Genomic DNA, 20,057 nt, shown 5'->3' with positions numbered 1-20,057 from the left:
AAGGAACTTGAGATCGATGAGCATTAGACCTGATTATAGTGTCAGAGGGAGTTTTAGTTAAAGACATGATTTCTTCCTCCATATTGTGACAGTAATCATCCTGTACTGACTTGGGAAAGTGGGCTAAGTGTGTGAATGTTCCATTAGAAAAAGTTACATGCTATGAACTACCAAGTAGGAAATTATGACCACTGAAGAAAATACTAGGATTTTCTGTGTTTTCTTATTTTAATGCTACCAAACACAATCCTTTCTTGTTTTGCATATGAAAAATCTCACTTTACTTCTTCTTACCTTCAGTAAGTCATATTTCCAAGCAAGATCAGATTTCTCTTCCTGATCTGATTCTTTTAGCCTTTCCTGGTGTAATCACATCCACAGCCACCTTACTGCAAAAAAAAAAAATTGGTGTCATTTTCTGCTTTTTAGTCAAAATTAATGATTTCTCTAATGATCTGGTTCTGCTCATCAGGATCAAACATCACCTGAGCATGCTAACAGATGTGGTTCTCTGTCCTATGCTTTTTTGCAGGTGTTTTCATGAATGCTGCTCTGCTGTAGTGAACTCCACCATTCCTTCCTAGGCTTGTAGAAATACAAGCAGCTATATTGTGTTAACATCCATGGGCAGTTCAGCTTTGAACTCACTGAGCCATCTTCTCATCCTCCTGCTAGTCTTTCAAAACCTGCTGGTTTTGAAAGACTAGCAGGAAAAGAAAATGCAAGTGGTAAACTTTTCATTTAAGATAGATAACTAAGTCAGCTTAAAAAAAATTTAAAAAAAAAACTGCCAGAGAAAGTGCTGTCTATCCAACTGCTGGAAACATACAATCTTCACATCTGTTAGCATGTTCAGGTGATGTTTGATCCTGATGAGCAGGACCAGATCTTTAAAGAAATCATTAATTTTGACTACAGCATCATTAACTCTGCTGTCTGATATACCTTCTCATATCTAAGGATTTCACCTTCTTTTCACATAGAAAATATCCCTTGTACTCTCTTTCTCATTCACTAAACCTTTTGTAGTATCGCCTCATACAATGCCAGTTTCAAATGATTTTCAAATTTTCACCATATCAACTTTCAACTTATTGCTTTTCACTCTTCCAGTTGAATTATTCCATATCTGCAATTCATTTTTCACCTCTAGAACTTATCTTTCAGCAACTTTTAGTTCCTTTCTTACAGTCCATTATACACATGTTATTTCTTGCATTCATTCATGATTGTATCCTACTATAATTTTTGCTAACTTACATTTCTTATTATCCAAGCCGATTTACACTACTCTCCAGCACAATTGCTCTTACATCTTTTCCATATCAAAGCAGTAACTTTCCAAACTTTTATAACACTAACTTTTATTATAATAAATGTAGTAAATGATTTTGATTGTAAACTTGAAATACAATATATATATTTATTTATTTTCTGTGGAGCATCAAAAAGTATAATTATTGATTCAGATTGGCATAAAGTGTTTCACAAAAATGCCAAACAATTAAGTGTTCAGGAATTTTAATCCAAGGAATCACATTTGTTGTGAATATCCAGAATAAGTACTGTTATTTTGATTAGTTGTTTTCAAAATTGTTATCAGCTTTTCATTATATTAAACCATAGCTATCAAATATTTATTTTGTAGCAGTGGCAATACTTAATAGCGAAGTTTTTTAATATATATATATATATATATATATATATATATATATATCATCATCATCATCAATTTCCCTATATGATATGTTGTACCCCCAAGGGGTGTTCAGGTTACTATGACAGCACTACATGATTAAGTTTATATTATTATTAATCTCCTATCAACAATTTTCCTCAAAATTAAGTCTATTACTTATAAGCACTCCAATATTGTCATATCTAACATTTTGTTCTTCTAAAGCAGTTCTGGCTAAACCAGTCCACCTGAACTTTGGTCTTATTCTGGGTGTCGCTTTCCTGCCATCTTGGCATCAAACAACTGTTTTGCTAACCTTTCCTCACCCACTCTATTTAAGTGGTCATACTACCTTAGATTAGCTCTGCTTACACGTTCTTGAATGCTAATAATGTCAAGTTCCTTTCTAATATCTTCGTTTTTAATATGATACTGCCATTAATGGCATCGGTTCATTCCCTTAATTTTTCTTGAAAGTCTCATTTATAGTCTCTAGTCTTTGATCAAGACTAACCCAACTCTCAGATGCATAATTTAAAACTGGTTTGAACACTGTCTTGTATACTGCTAGTTTGGTGTTTTGGCTAATTTCTATCTTATTCCATATAAATTTATTCAGCTAGCTACCCACCATACCACCTTCTCTTATTCTGATGTCTATTTCCAGATTTAATCTGCCATCTTCACTAAAAACTGTGCCTAAATAGCTGAAATATCTTAGTTGTTCTATAGGAGCGTTTCTCAACCTTTCTAAGCCCAAGGACCAGTAAAATGCCTAAAACAATTCTACGGACCACTAAGTTACAGAGGCATAGCTTTTCCTCTTGGAGGAAAACAACCTGAATCTAGGTTGTTTTCCTCCAAGTTTCTCTTCCACAATTTTTTCAACCTCTTTTCAAATATGCTTGCCTCAATCTTACTTGGAACATTTAGTAGAGAAATTCCTCTGTAATTTGCACATTCAGTTTTATTCCCCTTTTTATAGATGGATACTATGAGAGCTCTACTCCATCATCTGGAATTCAACCTTCTTACCAGGCCTTCTGAATTATGCAGTGTAGCCACTGCAAAACTTTTATACCTCCATACTTAAGCGTTGCTGATCAAATATCTACTCCAGATGCCTTTCCACTTTTCAAGTTTTTGACAGCTTTTTCTACCTCAAATATTGATATATATACTCCTGTTTCGTTACTCTTGAAAATTTTCTAGTATGGTTCTGTCACTGCTTGGTTCATTTAACAGACTTTCAAAATAATTACTCCAGACATCTAGGTACTACCAATAGCATTGGTAGTACTTAATACCAAATTTTTATATATATATATATATATATATTTTTTTTTTATTATTTTTTTAATCTTGCACACGAGAGGTACTAGAACCAATAGCACATTAGTGCCATGTGTGAGGTGCAGATATGGATTAAGAAAGAAGCAATCTATTGTCATTTTTCTTAAAGAGCTGTAGGTTGAAATTGTTGGGAAATGTATCATGGGGAAGGCTGTTCCAGTGGGCAGAGGAAGAGGAGGGGTAGGTTCGATGAGTTTGCAGTTATACTGAAAGGGAATGTTGGACAGTGGCTGCTCTTGTTTTAACAGGCCTAATGGCAAGTGGAGAAATTTTGCTTGCCAGTTCACTGGAGCAATGACCATGGAAGTACCTGTAGAAGAGACATAGAGCTGAAACATTAATCTTAAGATACAGGTTGAAGTGAGTGTGAGGGAAGGGTCATATGTGAGCCAAATTGCTCTCCTCTGGACAGCATCAAGAATTTTTAAGGAGGTTTTAAGTGCACCATGTGAGATGTGTGAACACATCAGTATCATATCTAGCACATTTATGACATTGTTGATCACCAATGACCCATGCAGCATAATTGATTTGTTTCCACTCATTGCTGCACTAATGTTGGTGTTCAATTACTGTGCATAGTTCTTTTGTTTATACTTCATTATGTTGAGCCATTAGTTGTTCATTGTTACATTGAGCCTGCCACACATGTCTGATAGGGTAGGCTCATTAGTGAAGTAGTTTATAGGCATAAAAGAAATACATTTTTATAACACTTTAAAAACAGTTAAATAACACACCAAAATTTATTTGATATTTATTTTCTTTATTATTTTCTCTTTTCAGCAATACTGAATACCACTACCTGTGAACTAGATTTATTGCTGCAACATGGCAGTGATATCAATTATCACAGGCAAACAGTTAATTCTAATGAATGTATTTTAGTTGCCATGACAAATCAGGTGCGACTTCGTTATCTTTTAACATGTAGTGCAGATCCTAGACCTTGTTTTCCATGTGATGATGAAGCATCTGCAAATCTTTTCCTGAATGTTCTGTTTTCAGTTACGCGTGAACAATGTGCTGTCATTGGTACACTTCAGACTTTTCTTCCTTTCCTTGAAATAACTACAGCAGTGCGTGCCATTTATCAGGCTGCTAGTACCAAATGTCAAGATAAATATTCCTCATCTTATGATAAGCAATCATGGGAGAATCTGTTGTGTGCAGTAGGTGAGTGCTAACATTAGTGGCTATAACAATTGCATATTTTCTCAGTGGCTATTATTATTTAAAATCAAGCAGGTTTTTTCATATTTGGTTATCTTACATTTTTGTATCAAACAATCATTGTTCAAAGCTTTTATAATGTGCAATTATGTGTTAATTATAAAAACATAAACTTCAAGGTTACCATACTGAAATCTTAAAATTTATGTTAGAAGGTTTTTCTTAGTTAGAAAATAAATTATACTAAACAAGAAATTATTATTCTTTTTTAATCCTTTACCTCCAACTTTGCATGAAGTATCTTCACAACTAGTTACTTGTAGATAGAGGCTGTTGACTTCTTATCAGCTACCTCAGTATCCCATAATGTACAACATACTTCCTTTCAGACATGTACAGGTTGTTCCCGACTTTACATGTTACTTTGTTCCTAGTGCAAGCTCATCAAGCCACATCTCATAAAGTAGTACTTTATTTCCCATAGACTTAATGTTAAAAACAGGGGATTATGTTCCCAACAATGAAATTTGACTATAGCGATGTTAAATAAATGAACAGAATGATAGTTTATGCTTAATGATTTATTTATCCAAAGAAATGAAAACATAGCTTTTAAAATGAGGCCAATTATTTATGTCATACAAATGTTAAAGGTTTATTCTTTGTCATCATTATCAAATGCATAATCATTGATGGTTTGTTTTTGATGTTTCTTTTTCTTAACATCATTCTTCATATTATTAATTAATTTTGGCTTACTGCATAATTCTACTATGGATAAGTGAAGTTAGACAGCAAAAATTAAGAGGAATGCAACCACACTTTGTAATGGGTATGCAGAATTTTTGATCAAAAAACAAATCTAATGTAAAATAACTGACATCAGATTTTATTAGACCATAATAGTACATATGATTATACCAACTAGTTTCACCACATATGTTAGTGGCTTCTTCTGGGTTAGAAAGAACAAAAAATAATGCAACGAAGTGTTAAATGTGAACTATTACATAAATAAAAAATAAAACATGCAGGAAACCATTACAGAAAACATGTGGAACTTGGAAGCTAGCATGGGGCCAGTCATTGTTCATTATGCGTAACACAACTATCACTCATAATGGTTTATTCTTTGTCATCATTATCAAATGCATACTCATTGATGGTTTGTTTTTGATGTTTCTTTTTCTTAACATCACTCTTCATATTATTAATTAATTTTGGCTTACTGCATAATACTAATATGGATAAGTGAAATTAGACAGCAAAAATTAAGAGGAACACAACCACACTTTGTAATGGGTATGCAGAATTTTTGACCAAAAAACAAATCTAATGTAAGATAACTGACATCGGGTTTCTGTTGTGTGTGTGTACCTTGTGAGTGATAACCATCATACATTCTTTGATGTTGTAGGCATTGCAGTTGCCCTTTATATAAGGCATGGAGCTCTTGTCCCATTCAGTGGTGAGTGTGGGAGAAGTGGAAAGCTAGGCCTGAGCTGTCTTCGCTGTTGTTATTCACGTCTCCAGTATGTTCTTTTTGTCTTATTTCCAAACTTCTAGATGTTGGCCCTATGTAAGAAAGGTCACTATTATATCTTTTCTTCCTCTTAAGTGTATATTTATTTATTTTATGTATTATTATCTTAATTACTATCTTGTTATACACTTATGATATTATCTCTTATCCCTTTACTTAGTATTGAATCTTAGCTAAAACCTATTCCTTCAGTGGTCTATCATTCCAATAGATCACATGTGCAAATCCTAGAAACAAAGAGAATGCCTTAAGCTAGGGCCAATTTTCCTTGGTTGCAATTCTGGAGTTAACTTCTTTTCAGAATTAAGAAAAATTTATTTTTTGAAGCTGCGCCATCTTAATTCCTATACAAGAGAAATCTCCTTGTCAGAGAGTTAACACGTAGACTGTCACACGATCTTGGAATCTAGTAATCGACAAGCCCTTAAATTACTTTCTTCAATTAGCAGTTGTAACCAGTTCCCCCCACCACCCCCACGTTTAAATTTTTTTTATACGGGTTCTAATTTAAGCAAGCAGTGCATTGGTTAGAGAAATCAGGCAATTTACTACTTAGGTAAAGAAAATAAGAATGTTTATTCATTCTAAGGTATTGTACATAGTAATCAAAGTTATTCTAAACATAAAAATTTTTGTTCCTACAGGTAACACCAATCTATCAGACAAGATCTAATTACAATTAAAGCGTTACACTAAAAGACATCAGCAAATCAAACTGTCCTATTCTTGTTCACTTATCACAGCTATGCAAGTGAATAACTACTCAATATCCAAAGATTAGATTATAACACACCGAAAATGATTCAAGGACAATATCTGTTACAATATACTTCTAGAATTTACAACAGTTTACCACAGGTTAAAGTACTAGAGCCTGTCATATATTAGCAAGTCCTATCGCTTATTACATTAGCACATTAACTCTTCCTAGCTCTGTTCACAGTTCAATGGACAAATAAAAGGTTTTGTGTTACCAACCAAGTGAACTAAGCAGGAACTTCCTCTCGATCAATCTTTGCTGACTCCTCTCGGCTAGTTTCCTCGATCTGCTACCTGTTGTCCTCCGATTTTGCCAACTAGTGATTACATTCACGAATCACTCCTGTGCCGATGATTGCGATACTACTCTGGCGGATGGGTGCGCATGGTTCTGCATAAAACTGCGGTCTTCACTGGCTGTTTAGCTGTGCCGCTGCTATGCCTGGACCGGACCACTACCTGACTGTGTGGCCATTGTTGACCATCTTTCCTCCCGTCTGCACAAACTACCAGAACCCGAAACCAAGGAGAAAGAGTCACGAACCAAGAAAAAATCCCCGAGCTCGCGCCGCCAAATCTTTTTTATCCTTCGCGGCTGCTCTCCTTACTGCGTCATTGATTGCTGACAGTACCTAAGCCTTTTGCACTCCGTGCTATCTTCTCTCCGATATGTCTCCCATGTGGGTGCCTTGCACATGCCTCAGACTTCGCATCAAAATTTCATTAAGAAAGTATTATTACATTTTTACAAAATCACTTACACCTATGTACAAACATTTCTTTTGGGGAATTTTGGCCTTTCATACTCCAGGAATATTTAAGCATTATTATGTTCACCTAAGGGGGACCACAACCCTTTCAACAAACATCCTTTAGTCATTATTCATTGCAGATTTGATAACTCCCATTTTAATTTATTTTATGATCATTCTCGCTCTCCCCCCCCCCCCCTTCCAATCACAGCATAGAATATTCAGTCTCATTGCTTTATTTTTGTGGATATGTATAATGCATAGCATTATACATGTCCACAAAGGCAATTGATGTGAAGTCATCCGTCTCCATATACAAGTAGTCTAGTCATGAAGGTACTTCACGTGCAAAATTTTGCTTTCACTTGGATAAAGGATTAAACAGGAATATAATTTCTTGACAAGTTTAATTTAAATAACAGATTCATTTGCATGAAAATTGTTGTTAGGATGCTAATAATGATTAAAACTTAATACTACAAAAGTAGATGTTGTATTATAGTATCATGTAACCCCTCTCTCTCTCTCTCTCCCTCCCCTTTGAAGGCATGTATCAGCAGTTTGATGATGATGTAACCAAACTTATTCTCTGCTTCAGTGTGTCTAGCTATACATGGCTTAAAAAAAAGTAGTCCATAGTGCAAAAACACATCACATGCTTTAGTGATAATGAATTGTGGTCAGTAAGATATTTCAGTAAGGAAATACCGTGAGTAGACATATTACTTAAAATTATAATTACAGAATTAACTCATGTAAAATAATATTTATTAGTAAAATTTTTGCCTGAGTATCACAGGCATCTTCAGTACATGTAAAAAGGCTAAGTAAACAATAACTGACAATTCCAAAGGGCACCACCTAAGTAGTTCATGTAAGAAAACTAAAAAAGATTGCTATCTGGAATGGCTCTTCTGATGAATTACAACAGTTTCTTTTTAAATTAAATGCACTTCATCCAAGGATCCAGTTCACCCTAGAAGTAGAAGTAAATAAGCAGTTAGCCTTTTTAGACTTTTTAATTCTTTACCAGCCAGATGGTAAACCTTTCTCAGTTTATAGGAAGGAGACTCATACAGGCCATTATATCCATGCTGAATCTTATCACCATTCCAGTCAAAAGGCGGGAACTATTAAAACACTGGTTCATCAGGCCCACACATTTTTGTTCTTCATAGGAACTATTACAAAAAAGAATTGCAGTATATTACTTCCTCTTTTCTATCTAATGGATATAAGAAATGGAAATTAAGTAATTTTGATATATCTTCCTCTTTAAATACAGAAGAAATAACGTGTATTCCTATCCTTTATGTGTAAGGCATTAGTGAACACATAGCAAAAGTTTTAAAACCACTAAATATTTTTGTAGCCTTTCGACCCATCTGAAAAATCGCCACCTATCTTACTCCTCCAAAGGACAAGCTTTCACATCTAAGTCATCCAGGTGTCTACCAAATTCCTTGCTCTTGTGGGTTATCTTATTTCCGACAAACGGGAAGATCTGCTTTTATTCGGATAGAAGAACACAATTTATATATTCAGTACCTTGAACCTGAACAGTCTTGACACTTGCAGAGCATGCCATCAACACTAGACATAGAGCTCATTGGAACAAGACAAGAGATGCAATACTTCCTTGGATAAATATTCACACTTGGATAAAGGACTAAACTAAATTTATTATATCTTTCTTGTACAAATCCTCTATATACTTTTTCCCCTCTTTTTTTCAAAGCTTCTTCTTTCATTAGACTAATTTGGAAAACTCTTAATTAGGGAGTTTTCCAAATCCTAAGGTGAGGATCGAGAGCTAAGTGCGATGCCCACGAGTGAATGAACGGCAATCCTAAAATACAATAATGCTAGTTACGCCTTTTGCAAAAATTATGTTTGTTTGTTGTTTTTTAAGTATAAAAAATAACCTATCAATTGTGAACATGAAAAACTGGACTGTGTCTGCAAATGTAGGTTGGCATACTCTATTTCCAAACAAGTAAATGTCTTAAGGGAAAGATAATTTCATGGCGGATGTGATCCCCCCCCCCCCCTCCACTTATTGGAGGGACGAAGTGGCCATATATATATTCACGAAGCTTGTCATCTATGTATTCGTTAAGTTTCATTGCAAATATAAATCCAAAGGTAAAAGTAGAAATAAAAACTAGAAGAAATATGCATACCTTAGAACTATATTGAGAATATGATGTCATTAATCTTTGTTGTTTTGTTGTTATTTGGAAAAAAAAAAAAAAAGGTCATCATGATGACGCTTCAAGAACACACTTACCCGTTACTGAAAATAAGACATATACATAGGGGAGTACATTAAACAGACGACATCGCACTTCTCGCTACTTTGGTACTGGATGGGACTTAATATTGCATAACGGCCAATTGTCCGAGAACACGTATGGACGCTAGATAAGTATTCATAGCCTTATTGTTGACTGTTATAGCTCCAGTTTCAGATATTCGTCTTTTTTTTTTTTTTTTTTTCATTATTTTCAAAATGCAAAATAGTTGTTTTTTTTATTCTCAGTACGTTTTTCAATCTTCGTGGGGAAGGGGGGGGGCATTTTCTGAAGCAACAGGTGGTGGCAAAAGAAGCGTTATGTAAAATAACGATTATGGTGAACAAAGATTTCTGGAGCGTCGATTGTTGACTCTGAGGGCAGATTAAATAATAGTACGAGCAGAGTTTGTCAGAGGGGGCGAAACAATGGGGGAGAATATAATAATAAAAAAAAACATAAATTATCGGGAGTTTTTTTACGATAGTTGTAGATTAGAACAGTGCATGAAATAAGCGCTATGTATTTTTAGCATCAGTTTTAATACAATGAGTGAAAACTGAAAAGCTCTATTGCTTACACCCATGTCTATGGTTTGAGCTTTCGACATCCAAAAAAAAAAAAAAAAAAGAAAAACTTTGCATTTGAGCAAGAACTACGCAATTTTTTTTTTTTTGTTTGTTTGTAAACCTCATACATTGAGGATCGAGTGTTAGGAGAGACTTAATTACTGAAAAGATCGGACATTTTTTATAAAAAATAATACATAATTATATGGAATATTCTGCGATTCCTTGCAAGAAGTCTTAAAATTGTGTTAACAAAGATGGCATGCATCATCACCACATATAAAGTCACGGTTCCTCATGGAATGGCTTTATAAAGAAACATGTGAAACCTTACTTCACTTTCCCAACTTAAACAGATCCGATGGTCTACGTCTATCCCCTTTATGGGAGGTAGTACTTTTTAAATCAGCTAATCTTTTCTAACTTTTAATTGTATATATGTTTTTTTTTAAATAAGTTAAAAAACTTAATAACCTTTTTTAGTTACATGAGCTACTTAGGTGGCACCCTTTGGAATTGTCAGTTATTGTTTAATTAGCCTTTTTACATGTACTGAAGATGTCTGTGATACTCAGTTGAAAATTCTACTAATGAATAATAGTTTACGTGAGTTAATTCCATTATTATAATTTTAAGTCAAGTGGTCAGTAAGAATTCAAGTCCATGAGATGAGTGTAAAGGTATGTAACTTCAGTTTTCAGTGACAAGAATGAGTTTTTGTTAATTGTACCTTTTTGTCATGAAATTGTATGTCAGAATTTTGGTGCTTATGGTAAATTTCTGTATAGGCACAAAGAAAGCATCAGAGTTGGAATTTCAGAACTCTGAGTTTAAGGATATCACTAAGTTTTGTTGACTGTTTCTCATTCAAGAATATCTTGTGTGATTTAATGTTTAAGCTCCTCCAAGAAGTAAATCTGGGATCATTTGGAATTGTAATGCTAGGGAATGAAAGGAATTGTTAAGTTTTTGTCATCAGGTCTGTGCCATTGTTACGTTTCTATCCTTGCTCATTGTTATATCTTTTATCTTTATCCCTTTATATTATTCTTTACGTGATTTACTTTCTTATATATATTTTGGCTTCTATCTGCTATCTTTAACGTCATGTATCCCCATGTCATCTATCTTACTTGAGTATGTGATCTTATTGCTTATCTAGCAAATTTCTCAATTTTGGGCCCCCAGAAATACCTGTTCCCTGATCACTATAAGCTATCCTTATAGTGATCAGGGAAGCTATCCTTATTCATTCAGGCAAATTTATTTACCGCCAGCCTGGGCCTTAAGGGTAGAGTTAAACTCAGCCTAAGGATAGTTATAGGGGATCAGGTGCTACTAATATCATTTATTAAAATTCAGAAGCCTTAGGTTTTCTAGTTTACTTGCAGTCGTGCCCCGTTTCTCTCTTAATTGGGATATCCCCACGCACATATATGATGACAGGCTCAAAATTTTATGAAGGGTCAGTCAGCATGGTCAGAAATACAAGCATGAAAGGTATCAAACAAATTTAATGAATTCATTATTTAATATAATACAGGAACATAACAATTATTAATACTAAGTTAAACTCTTATTTTCCTCTCACTGTCTCATTCTTAAAAATAGACATTGATTTCTAAATCTTTACAATTCAATTTTCTCAACTTATTTGACATTTTAGTTTACAACTCATTAGGCCAACTAGGCATTTAGCACATTAATATTTTCCCTCGAGTGGATCACGACAAAACATCTAATAAACTAATAGTTCTTAAAATTCAGTCCAAAGGTATAGAGTTATTCACATAAATTTCAATTCTTCATTTTATCACAAATTCGAAATACACTCTTTTCCATACTGTTAGTCAGTTTCTCTAAAAGGGGCTAGAATATATGAAAGTACTTATCTATACTGTTTCGGTTTCTCTCGGGATTCTCTCCATCCTTCCTTCTTTGTGAAGATTCTGGCTATCTTGATTCTACTGCCACGTGGGATTCACGTGCTCTTCCTGAATCGGGCGCTGTTTCTTTGCTATGGATTTATGCCAATGCTTTTCCTCATTGATGGCCTATGTTCGATCTTGCCATGTTCTCTGGCAGTGCCATGCTGGAACTTCTTGAAGGTCAGCTCTTAAAAATAAGAACTGAACCACGATGAACACTCGAAGCACACAGTGAGAGTACAGGAACAAACAAACGGGGGGGGGGGGTTCAATTCAGTGTTGCGGGTTTTATACGCTCTCCAAGAGCGCCACCTTTCCGAGTTTGATTTCTCCTATCGTCCTGCCGATTGGTCCCCGACTGGGTGACCTCACCGATCCTCATACGGGGCTTTCTAATTCTGGGAATGTATGCATCATGAAATTTTCTCAGATGTAACACCCATGGGCGCTTACGCTGCTCTTGTAGCGTAAGCTCCAAGATGGGGCAAAGGTCGTTTGGGTGACCTTTGCCCCATCCTGCCGAATTATTGGCATTCTTTTACGTGTAGAATATTACTGAAAATTACTCTTACAATTGCCCCTTTTATTGAGTTGCAGTTACATTTGATATATAGATACATTAACTTTATTTTAAACAGTTCTAAATTTAGTTTGCAAGATGTTATTTCCTTCAAAAACATAGGCTTACAGTTACATTTGATATATAGATACGTTAACTTTATTTTAAACAGTTCTAAATTTAGTTTGCAAGATGTTATTTCCTTCAAAAACATAGTTACACTGTGCTAAATGATAAGTATGCTCAAATTATTGTTAATTTCTGTTAGACTCTGGAATGGTGACGTCATGTAGAATGAGATCGCCTGTTTCAGATCTAACAGAATGTATAGGCCTGATAAAACATTTCAGTATGGTAGAAATGTTCACAGGTAGCATTAAACCAAATTATTAATTTAGTAATGCAAAACAAAATTTGAATTGCAGTTAGCTAGGAATATGAAATTAAAGTAATAGAATGAAATAGACGTAGTTAACTATTAGTTTCTGTACGTGCGTAATGAATTATTTTACTTCATCATCATCATCATCAAATTCCTGCCATGTACCCTCAAGGGGTGTACAGGATATGACAGTACTACATGAAAAAATTACATCATTACTAACTTCCTATCTACAATTTTCCTCCAAATCAGTCTGTTACTTGTCAAGACTCCAACATTATCAGATCTTATATTTCTATCGTCTAAGGGGGTGCTTAAGAGTCAAAGCTGTATAACTGAGAGGAGACCTCCACATTGCCTTTAAAGGAATGCGGAGAACCGACCAGGGCTTCTGACCTAATGTCCAATCCTCACCTTCTCGTGGTGCACCCTGTTGGGTATCTACTTTGATACTGAACGAACGAGGATGGGCTGGCAATTTGGGATTTAGCCGACCAAATTGTATTCTTATTGGTTAAACCAAGATAAAAAATGATGGTACAACATGACAAAAATTATTTTATTTATACAGCTTATATGTAGTTTATTATTAATTGTATGGTAGAGATGTGCACTATGGTGAACACCACTATAGCAAAATGATATGCTATAACAAATTATAGCAAAGTCCCAGTCTGAGTCCCATAGAATCAGTGCATTTTAAGATCACTATTGCAAGCAGGAAAAGTTCAAAATCTTCTCTGCAATGAATAATTTTCTAACAAAATTATATCACAATCCTTCCCACAATGTTTTCATTTGCTGAACACATAAGCATCAATTTTTAATTTAATCTGCTAAGCACATCAAAAGCATGTATTATCTACATTGGCATGGCATTACATTGAGAAAGGAGGTCGCCATACTTTAGAGGTTGGAGGATAGTTCTATATAATGTTTATTACATTGATTGGCTGTTAAAACGATCTTTCAAAATACAGCTGTTGGGAGTAATGTTAAAAGTACTTCATACAATTTGTATTTTACATTTCAAATAGGAAATAAAAGATGAAAGTAGATTTTTTTTTTTAAATCTTATACAGTAATTTCATATTTAGTATTATATTATTTTAGTAAAAAATAAACAGAATTTAAAAAATAAAAATAAAAGCTTATCTTTGTTTTCGACTTTTGTATTGACAGAAGCTAAATCAAATTTGTACTATGAACAAATTTAAAGACTGGATGAAAACAACAAAATTTTGTTAGCTCTGGTAAACTAAATTAAAAAAAAGTAGTGTATATGGAATCAAGTACACCAGCACACAGCAGCAGCATACAAAATTTTGGTTGCTACAATTTTACAACATGCACTATTTAAATTGATACTAGGATAAGCTAAGTTTTTCTTTTTTACATTTTTCTTTTTATTTCATCTCATCTTCATCATCTATATGTGCCCTGAGGGTACAGAGGTCTGATATATGTCAGTTTATATCCCCTTTCAACTGCTAACCATGCTCAAACTTGTTTAACTTTTTGCGTGAGCTATTAGTTAAGAAGACTCTACCAATCGACCAACCTTTGCTGGCTTTTTTCTTTATTATATATTTTATACACACACACACACACACACACACACACTGCTTGGAAAGAAGCCAACGGACATACCCACAAAGCAAGGTGCATCATGCCATATGACGAGTCACGTGTTTGTAGCCGGTATAAATTGGATGAACATGATGCTCCCAAGTCAGTGTAACTGTGTCCAGGTGAAATAGCTGCAAGAAGGATACTGACAGAGTTCAAAAGAGATGTGATAGGATGCCATGTTGCAGGCTTATCTGTTCGACAAATTGTTGATAAATTGGGCCATTCCAGGTGAACAATCAGTGATACCATACTGAGATGGAAGTGCATGGAGTCAATTACAAGTGCTACTTAAAGTGGAAGACCCACCACACTTACCAAATGTGACCTTAGGGTACTATGGAAGGATAATATGCAAAAAATCACCATTCGTTGGAGGACACGTTGAATGTGGATTTTGGGTAATGAAATCTACATTCGTGGAACACGAATCTGCACAAAAATTCAGAACTGAGGCTCACAGCATGGGTTTCCATGGAGCATAGGATTGCAATATGCAAGCTCCACATTACCCAAACCAACATGCAGCATCATCTTCAGTAGTGAAAATAGCATGTATAATGGGACATGGTCACATTAAGGGAGTGACAAATTATGCTTCACCTTCTACTGAGCAGATGGATGGGTGTTGGTGTGGTAGATTCCCATTTAACATCTCTTTACCAGAGTGCGTAACCCCAACTATGAAATTAGGAGGCGGTGTGATAGTATGGTCCTATTTTCCCTGCTTTGGCCTCAGACCTCTGTTTGTAGTGCCATGCACATTGAACTCATTGTCCAGAAACCTTTGAACATTTTGGACAATGCAATGCAGTGCTTCCTATTTTGTGGCATTTCTACGGAACTGGCCATTGTCTCTGCTGCTGTGACTGCTTGGTTTGTGAACATGAACATCACCACACTTGACTGGCTTGCACAGAGCTCTGATCTCAACCCTATTGAACATCTATGGGATGAAATGGAGCATTGGATGTCTGCTCTACAACAGTCCAGGATCTCATTATTTGTCTACAGGAAGAATGGTCCAAAATTTCCATTGATTGTTATTTTTCCACAATAACAATCAATAATAACATTGATATTATTGGTTATATCAATAATATAACCAATTCATATTATTGATATAAATGCCCTGCAGGATTGCTGCACTCATCACAGTGAAAGGAGGTTCTAAATCTTATTGACGTGGGTGTTATGGCTGTTTGTTTATCACATTATGGCATCCACTGACTTCTTTCCAAACAGTATGTGTGTGTGTGTGTGTAGAGTTTAACATTAAGAAACTCTGCTCTAGAGACCAAACATAAGTTTTTCAAGCTACTTCAAGTAAGCATGGTCTTATGATGAGTGATGAAATTTATCTCCCACCTAAAGACAGTCACAGAACATCTATGCCCATGGCAGAATTTGAACCTGCAACCTGGGGAGTGAGTGCATTAACTTTGTCAGCAGATAGCTGATCTAATAAATATCTAATATCGTAGCCAAGATATGTGACCTTCATCTGAGAAATAATTTGGAGGGGGGGGAAAAGTGTATCTGAGGTAAGTAATTAAATGAAATGACCGGAAGTTGTAAACTGACAATTGTGAATGCAAGGGATTGACAGGAATCTTACATAAAGCACACAAAAGAACTACATGAAAAGTAAATATTCAAACAATAATGAAAGAAAGAGAAGCATGAAACTGTAAAAATTAAAATCCTGAATTAATGTTTTGAAATGTCACAATAGCTTAATGTTGCTTACCTGAGATCTTCATAATAAACTAATTATGAGTGGTCTGTATGATTGAAATCCAAAACTGTTGTGGTAGTAAGTCAGTGCTGCAGTTGTTTGCCTGTGCTTAAACAGTGGAAGGGGATACAATGTAATGAACAGCTAGTGTGTGAAATTCAGTCTCCCAGTTTGGGATACTAAATCATGCACAAAAAAAAAAGTGAGACCCCAGCGATGGACAGCTGGCATAAATTGATTTCTCTTAAAACTGTAAATTAAAGATATACAGTATTTCTTTAATTAGAACTCTTTCTTTTAAGGTTACACGGTGATCAGCATTCATATTTATGAATTTAGGGACACAAAACACACGTGTTGAAAAGATTATTTTACTGATTAATAATAAAATAATAAATTGACGTTTCGACCCCTGTATTGAGGTCATCATCAGAAGGATACATGTGTATAAGAACCAAGCTACATGCTGTTGCACTCTATACAGGTAAATTACATCTACGTTGTTAACTAATCTTTTTTCTTAGCCTGCCCTCTAGTGATTAAAAAAAAAAAAAAAAACTTTAAAAACTACAATAAACTCTGCTAAAGTCCTCACGTACTAGGATTCTTATGGAATTATACAGTTTATATTGTTATATTACGATTATCTTCTGGATTTCTACAGTACAGGTTGCTATTGAATGTTCAGGGGGGAGAAAAATTCACCAAGTCTTCTTGTATTGCGATTTTTCTTCGTCGTTGCTATGAAGGTTGCAGATGGGTCCTTCACATTCTTTACGATCATCGATGGAGATTCTATTGCACGCAAGGCCCGCCAATATGGCAAACTAAAGGTGAAGATATCGAGACAGCTAAATTGTTTGATCTTTAATTAGAAGCTTAATTATAAATTATGAATAGTAGGCAACAGTTCATTTTGTATTCAAAAAATCAGTTCTTCATTCATAAGGTAAAAAATCCTAAATCGTTATTTTTTTTAAAACTGATCCCAGTGTTAACCAAAATGTTGCTGTTTGTATACTGGAATATTAATTAAAAGAAACTTTAATAAATACCTCCTATATTTTGACAATGTCACATTGCCATCTTCATGGGAATATACAACTATGACAACTATTTAGTAAAGTTTCTTTTAATTAATATTCCAGTATACTTTGTAAATTCCTTAAATAATTTAATAGTCGTGTTACCAACGTATAAGCCTATCTGCAAGAATTACGATTATTGACAGAGATTCTATTGCACACAAGGCCCACCAATATGGCAAACTAAAGGTGAAGATATCGAGACAACTAAATTGTTTGATCTTAAAACTCTGCCGGGATAATGAGGTAATCCCAAATTGTGTAAAATTAAAGCACCTTTTCTTTTTGCAGAAGGCTCACTGCATTTATAACCGTGCTAGCTTCACCCTACTATACGAACAAATTACCGCTATATGCATTCTCCTGGCCAATGTAAACAAAGCTATTCGGGCACTAGAGGAGGAGGAGCTTTCTGACACACTGGACCACGACCCTTGGACGATTCTCTACAACGTCTTGTGCACTTCAGCAGCAAAAGAATTTGAAAAGATACGAAGTCAGCACATCAAAAAATTTGAACTTGAAAAAGGACTCTACCTCCGAACCTCAACAACAACTCAACACTGTAATCAACCTTTCTTCCATTACTTTGAAGCCTGAGGCACTCAACACACTGTCACGTGGCCACAATTTCGCCATAATTCCTAAGAAAATACCTGCCAAAGAAATAATGATTCAGATAGAATGTGGTATCCGCATCCTTCCAAACCATATCGCCAGCAATGTTGTTGTTGTTATTATTATTATTATTATTATTATTATTATTATTACTACTACTGGCGAATCCATGGAATTCCTTAAACTCATTGAGGGCAGCCCTAAACATTGTGTCCACACAACCATACGACACTCTCACAGTATCTATCATACCTTGCCTTGAACTCGCTCACCGTCATAGCACCCACAACAGACTCTGGCAGCTTATTCCACTCATTTATCACTCTAAAAGTAAAGAACCCAGCTCTAACACCCTTGCTAACCACACTCTTTCCCAGCTTCCATAGGTGTCCCCTAGTTCTCCCACCACCAGTCCTGATCTCAAAAATATCCTCTGAATTAATCCTATAGAAACCCTTTAGCAATTTGTATGTCCCAATCATATCTCCCCTTTTCTGCCTATCAGTTAATTTCTGCAACCCACAAATCTTCAACCTGTTCTCATAAGGTTCATTCCATAGACATGCTATCATCTTGGTCACTCGCCTCTGGATCCTCTCCACCTCCTCCCCATCAAGAAGAAATTTAGGTGACCAAATCTGGCACAGTAGTCGAGATGAGGTCTTATCAAGGCTCGGTACAGAGATGCAATAACTTGCTTGTCTCTGCTCGTCAAAGTATTTTTCAACAACCAAGTGAGTCGATGACCTTATTTAGCCACTTTTGCAATGTGTCCCCTAAACTTCATCTTCCTATCCACCAACACTCCCAAGTCCCTGGCCTCATCAATCTCTTGGAGTACAGTTCCACCAATGTGGTATACTGCTGCTAATCTTTTCACCCCAAAATGCATAACCTTACATTTTGTCACATTAAATTGACATCCATTCTCCTTAGCCCAGAACTCCAATCTATCCAAGTTGTCCTGCAAGATTTTGACATCTGCATTCATTATTGCCCTACTCAACTTTGCATCATCAGCAAACAAATGAACTGTTCCTCTTAGATCTTTCCCAATATCGTTAATGAACAAATTAAACAGCAGTGGTCCAAGAACAGAACCCTGCGGCACACCACTAGTCACAGGCCGTCTTTTGGACTCTACTCCTGAATAAACTACTCTCTGTTATCTCTCCATCAACCACCCATCTGTCCATCTCACCAACCCTATATCCATTCCCATATGTTGTAGTTTACGGATTAGAATTCCATGTGGTATCCTGTCAAATGCCTTAGCCAGGTCCAGCAGTATCACTGTAAACCCATTACCCTTATCCAGTTCAGCCATCACTGTGTTGTAAAACTTGAGCAAGTTACTGAGGTATGATCTACCCTTCACAAAGCCATGCTGTCCCCCATACAGTATCTCATTTTCATCAATCCATTCCTTATTTTTCCCTTGACTACTTTCTCCAAGACCTTGACAACGACTCCTGATATGCTGATCGGTTGGTAATTTGCAACAGTAGTCTTGGATCCTTCTTTATGTAGTGGAACTATTTACCCCTCTTTCCACACCTTCGGGACTAAACCAGACCTGAGACTCAGATTAAACAACATGGTCAAGGGCACTGATAATTCTTTAGCCGCTTCACGTAAGACCCGTGCCGGTATACCATCCAATCCCACAGATGTATTCACATTAAGGTTCTGTAATAGACCATTCACCTTCACTTCATTCATCACAATTCCTGTATAAACTAATGGTTCCTTCATTTTTTCAATATCACCACTTGGATGATATACTCTTGCAAAGTTCACGCTCAGTAATTCCACTATATTGACTGATTCAGTGACATCTTTACCATCGTCATTCCTTAAAATTATTTTGCTGTGTACAGTTTTTTTTTTTTTTTCCTTCCAGCAGCATATTGAAAGAACTGTTTGGGATTCTCTTTAGCTTGCAGCTAGTTTCCTTTCATAATCCGCTTTTGCTTTTTTTACCACACTCGTTACCC

The 20,057-nt window shown here is 35.5% G+C and overlaps 1 protein-coding gene across 3 annotated transcripts in view; it reads left to right on the top strand.

The window, feature by feature from the left end:
- LOC150110309 (dynein axonemal heavy chain 12-like) overlaps positions 1-20,057 on the top strand; it is a 213,866-nt gene that overhangs the window by 177,594 nt on the left and 16,215 nt on the right. For all 3 annotated transcript variants that reach the window (XM_090392772.1, XM_090392764.1, XM_090392781.1), the window contains one exon: positions 3,818-4,207. In XM_090392772.1, coding sequence (XP_090248898.1) covers positions 3,818-4,207 — 390 coding nt within the window. The remainder of the gene's footprint in view (positions 1-3,817; positions 4,208-20,057) is intronic.

This window comes from Typopeltis vanoorti, chromosome 1 (genome assembly GCF_054136105.1).
Source record: "Typopeltis vanoorti isolate ZY-2024b chromosome 1, IOZ_Tvanoo_1.0, whole genome shotgun sequence".
NCBI classification, from domain to species: Eukaryota; Metazoa; Arthropoda; class Arachnida; order Uropygi; family Thelyphonidae; genus Typopeltis; species Typopeltis vanoorti.
This window is presented reverse-complemented; position numbering and strand designations above follow the sequence as displayed.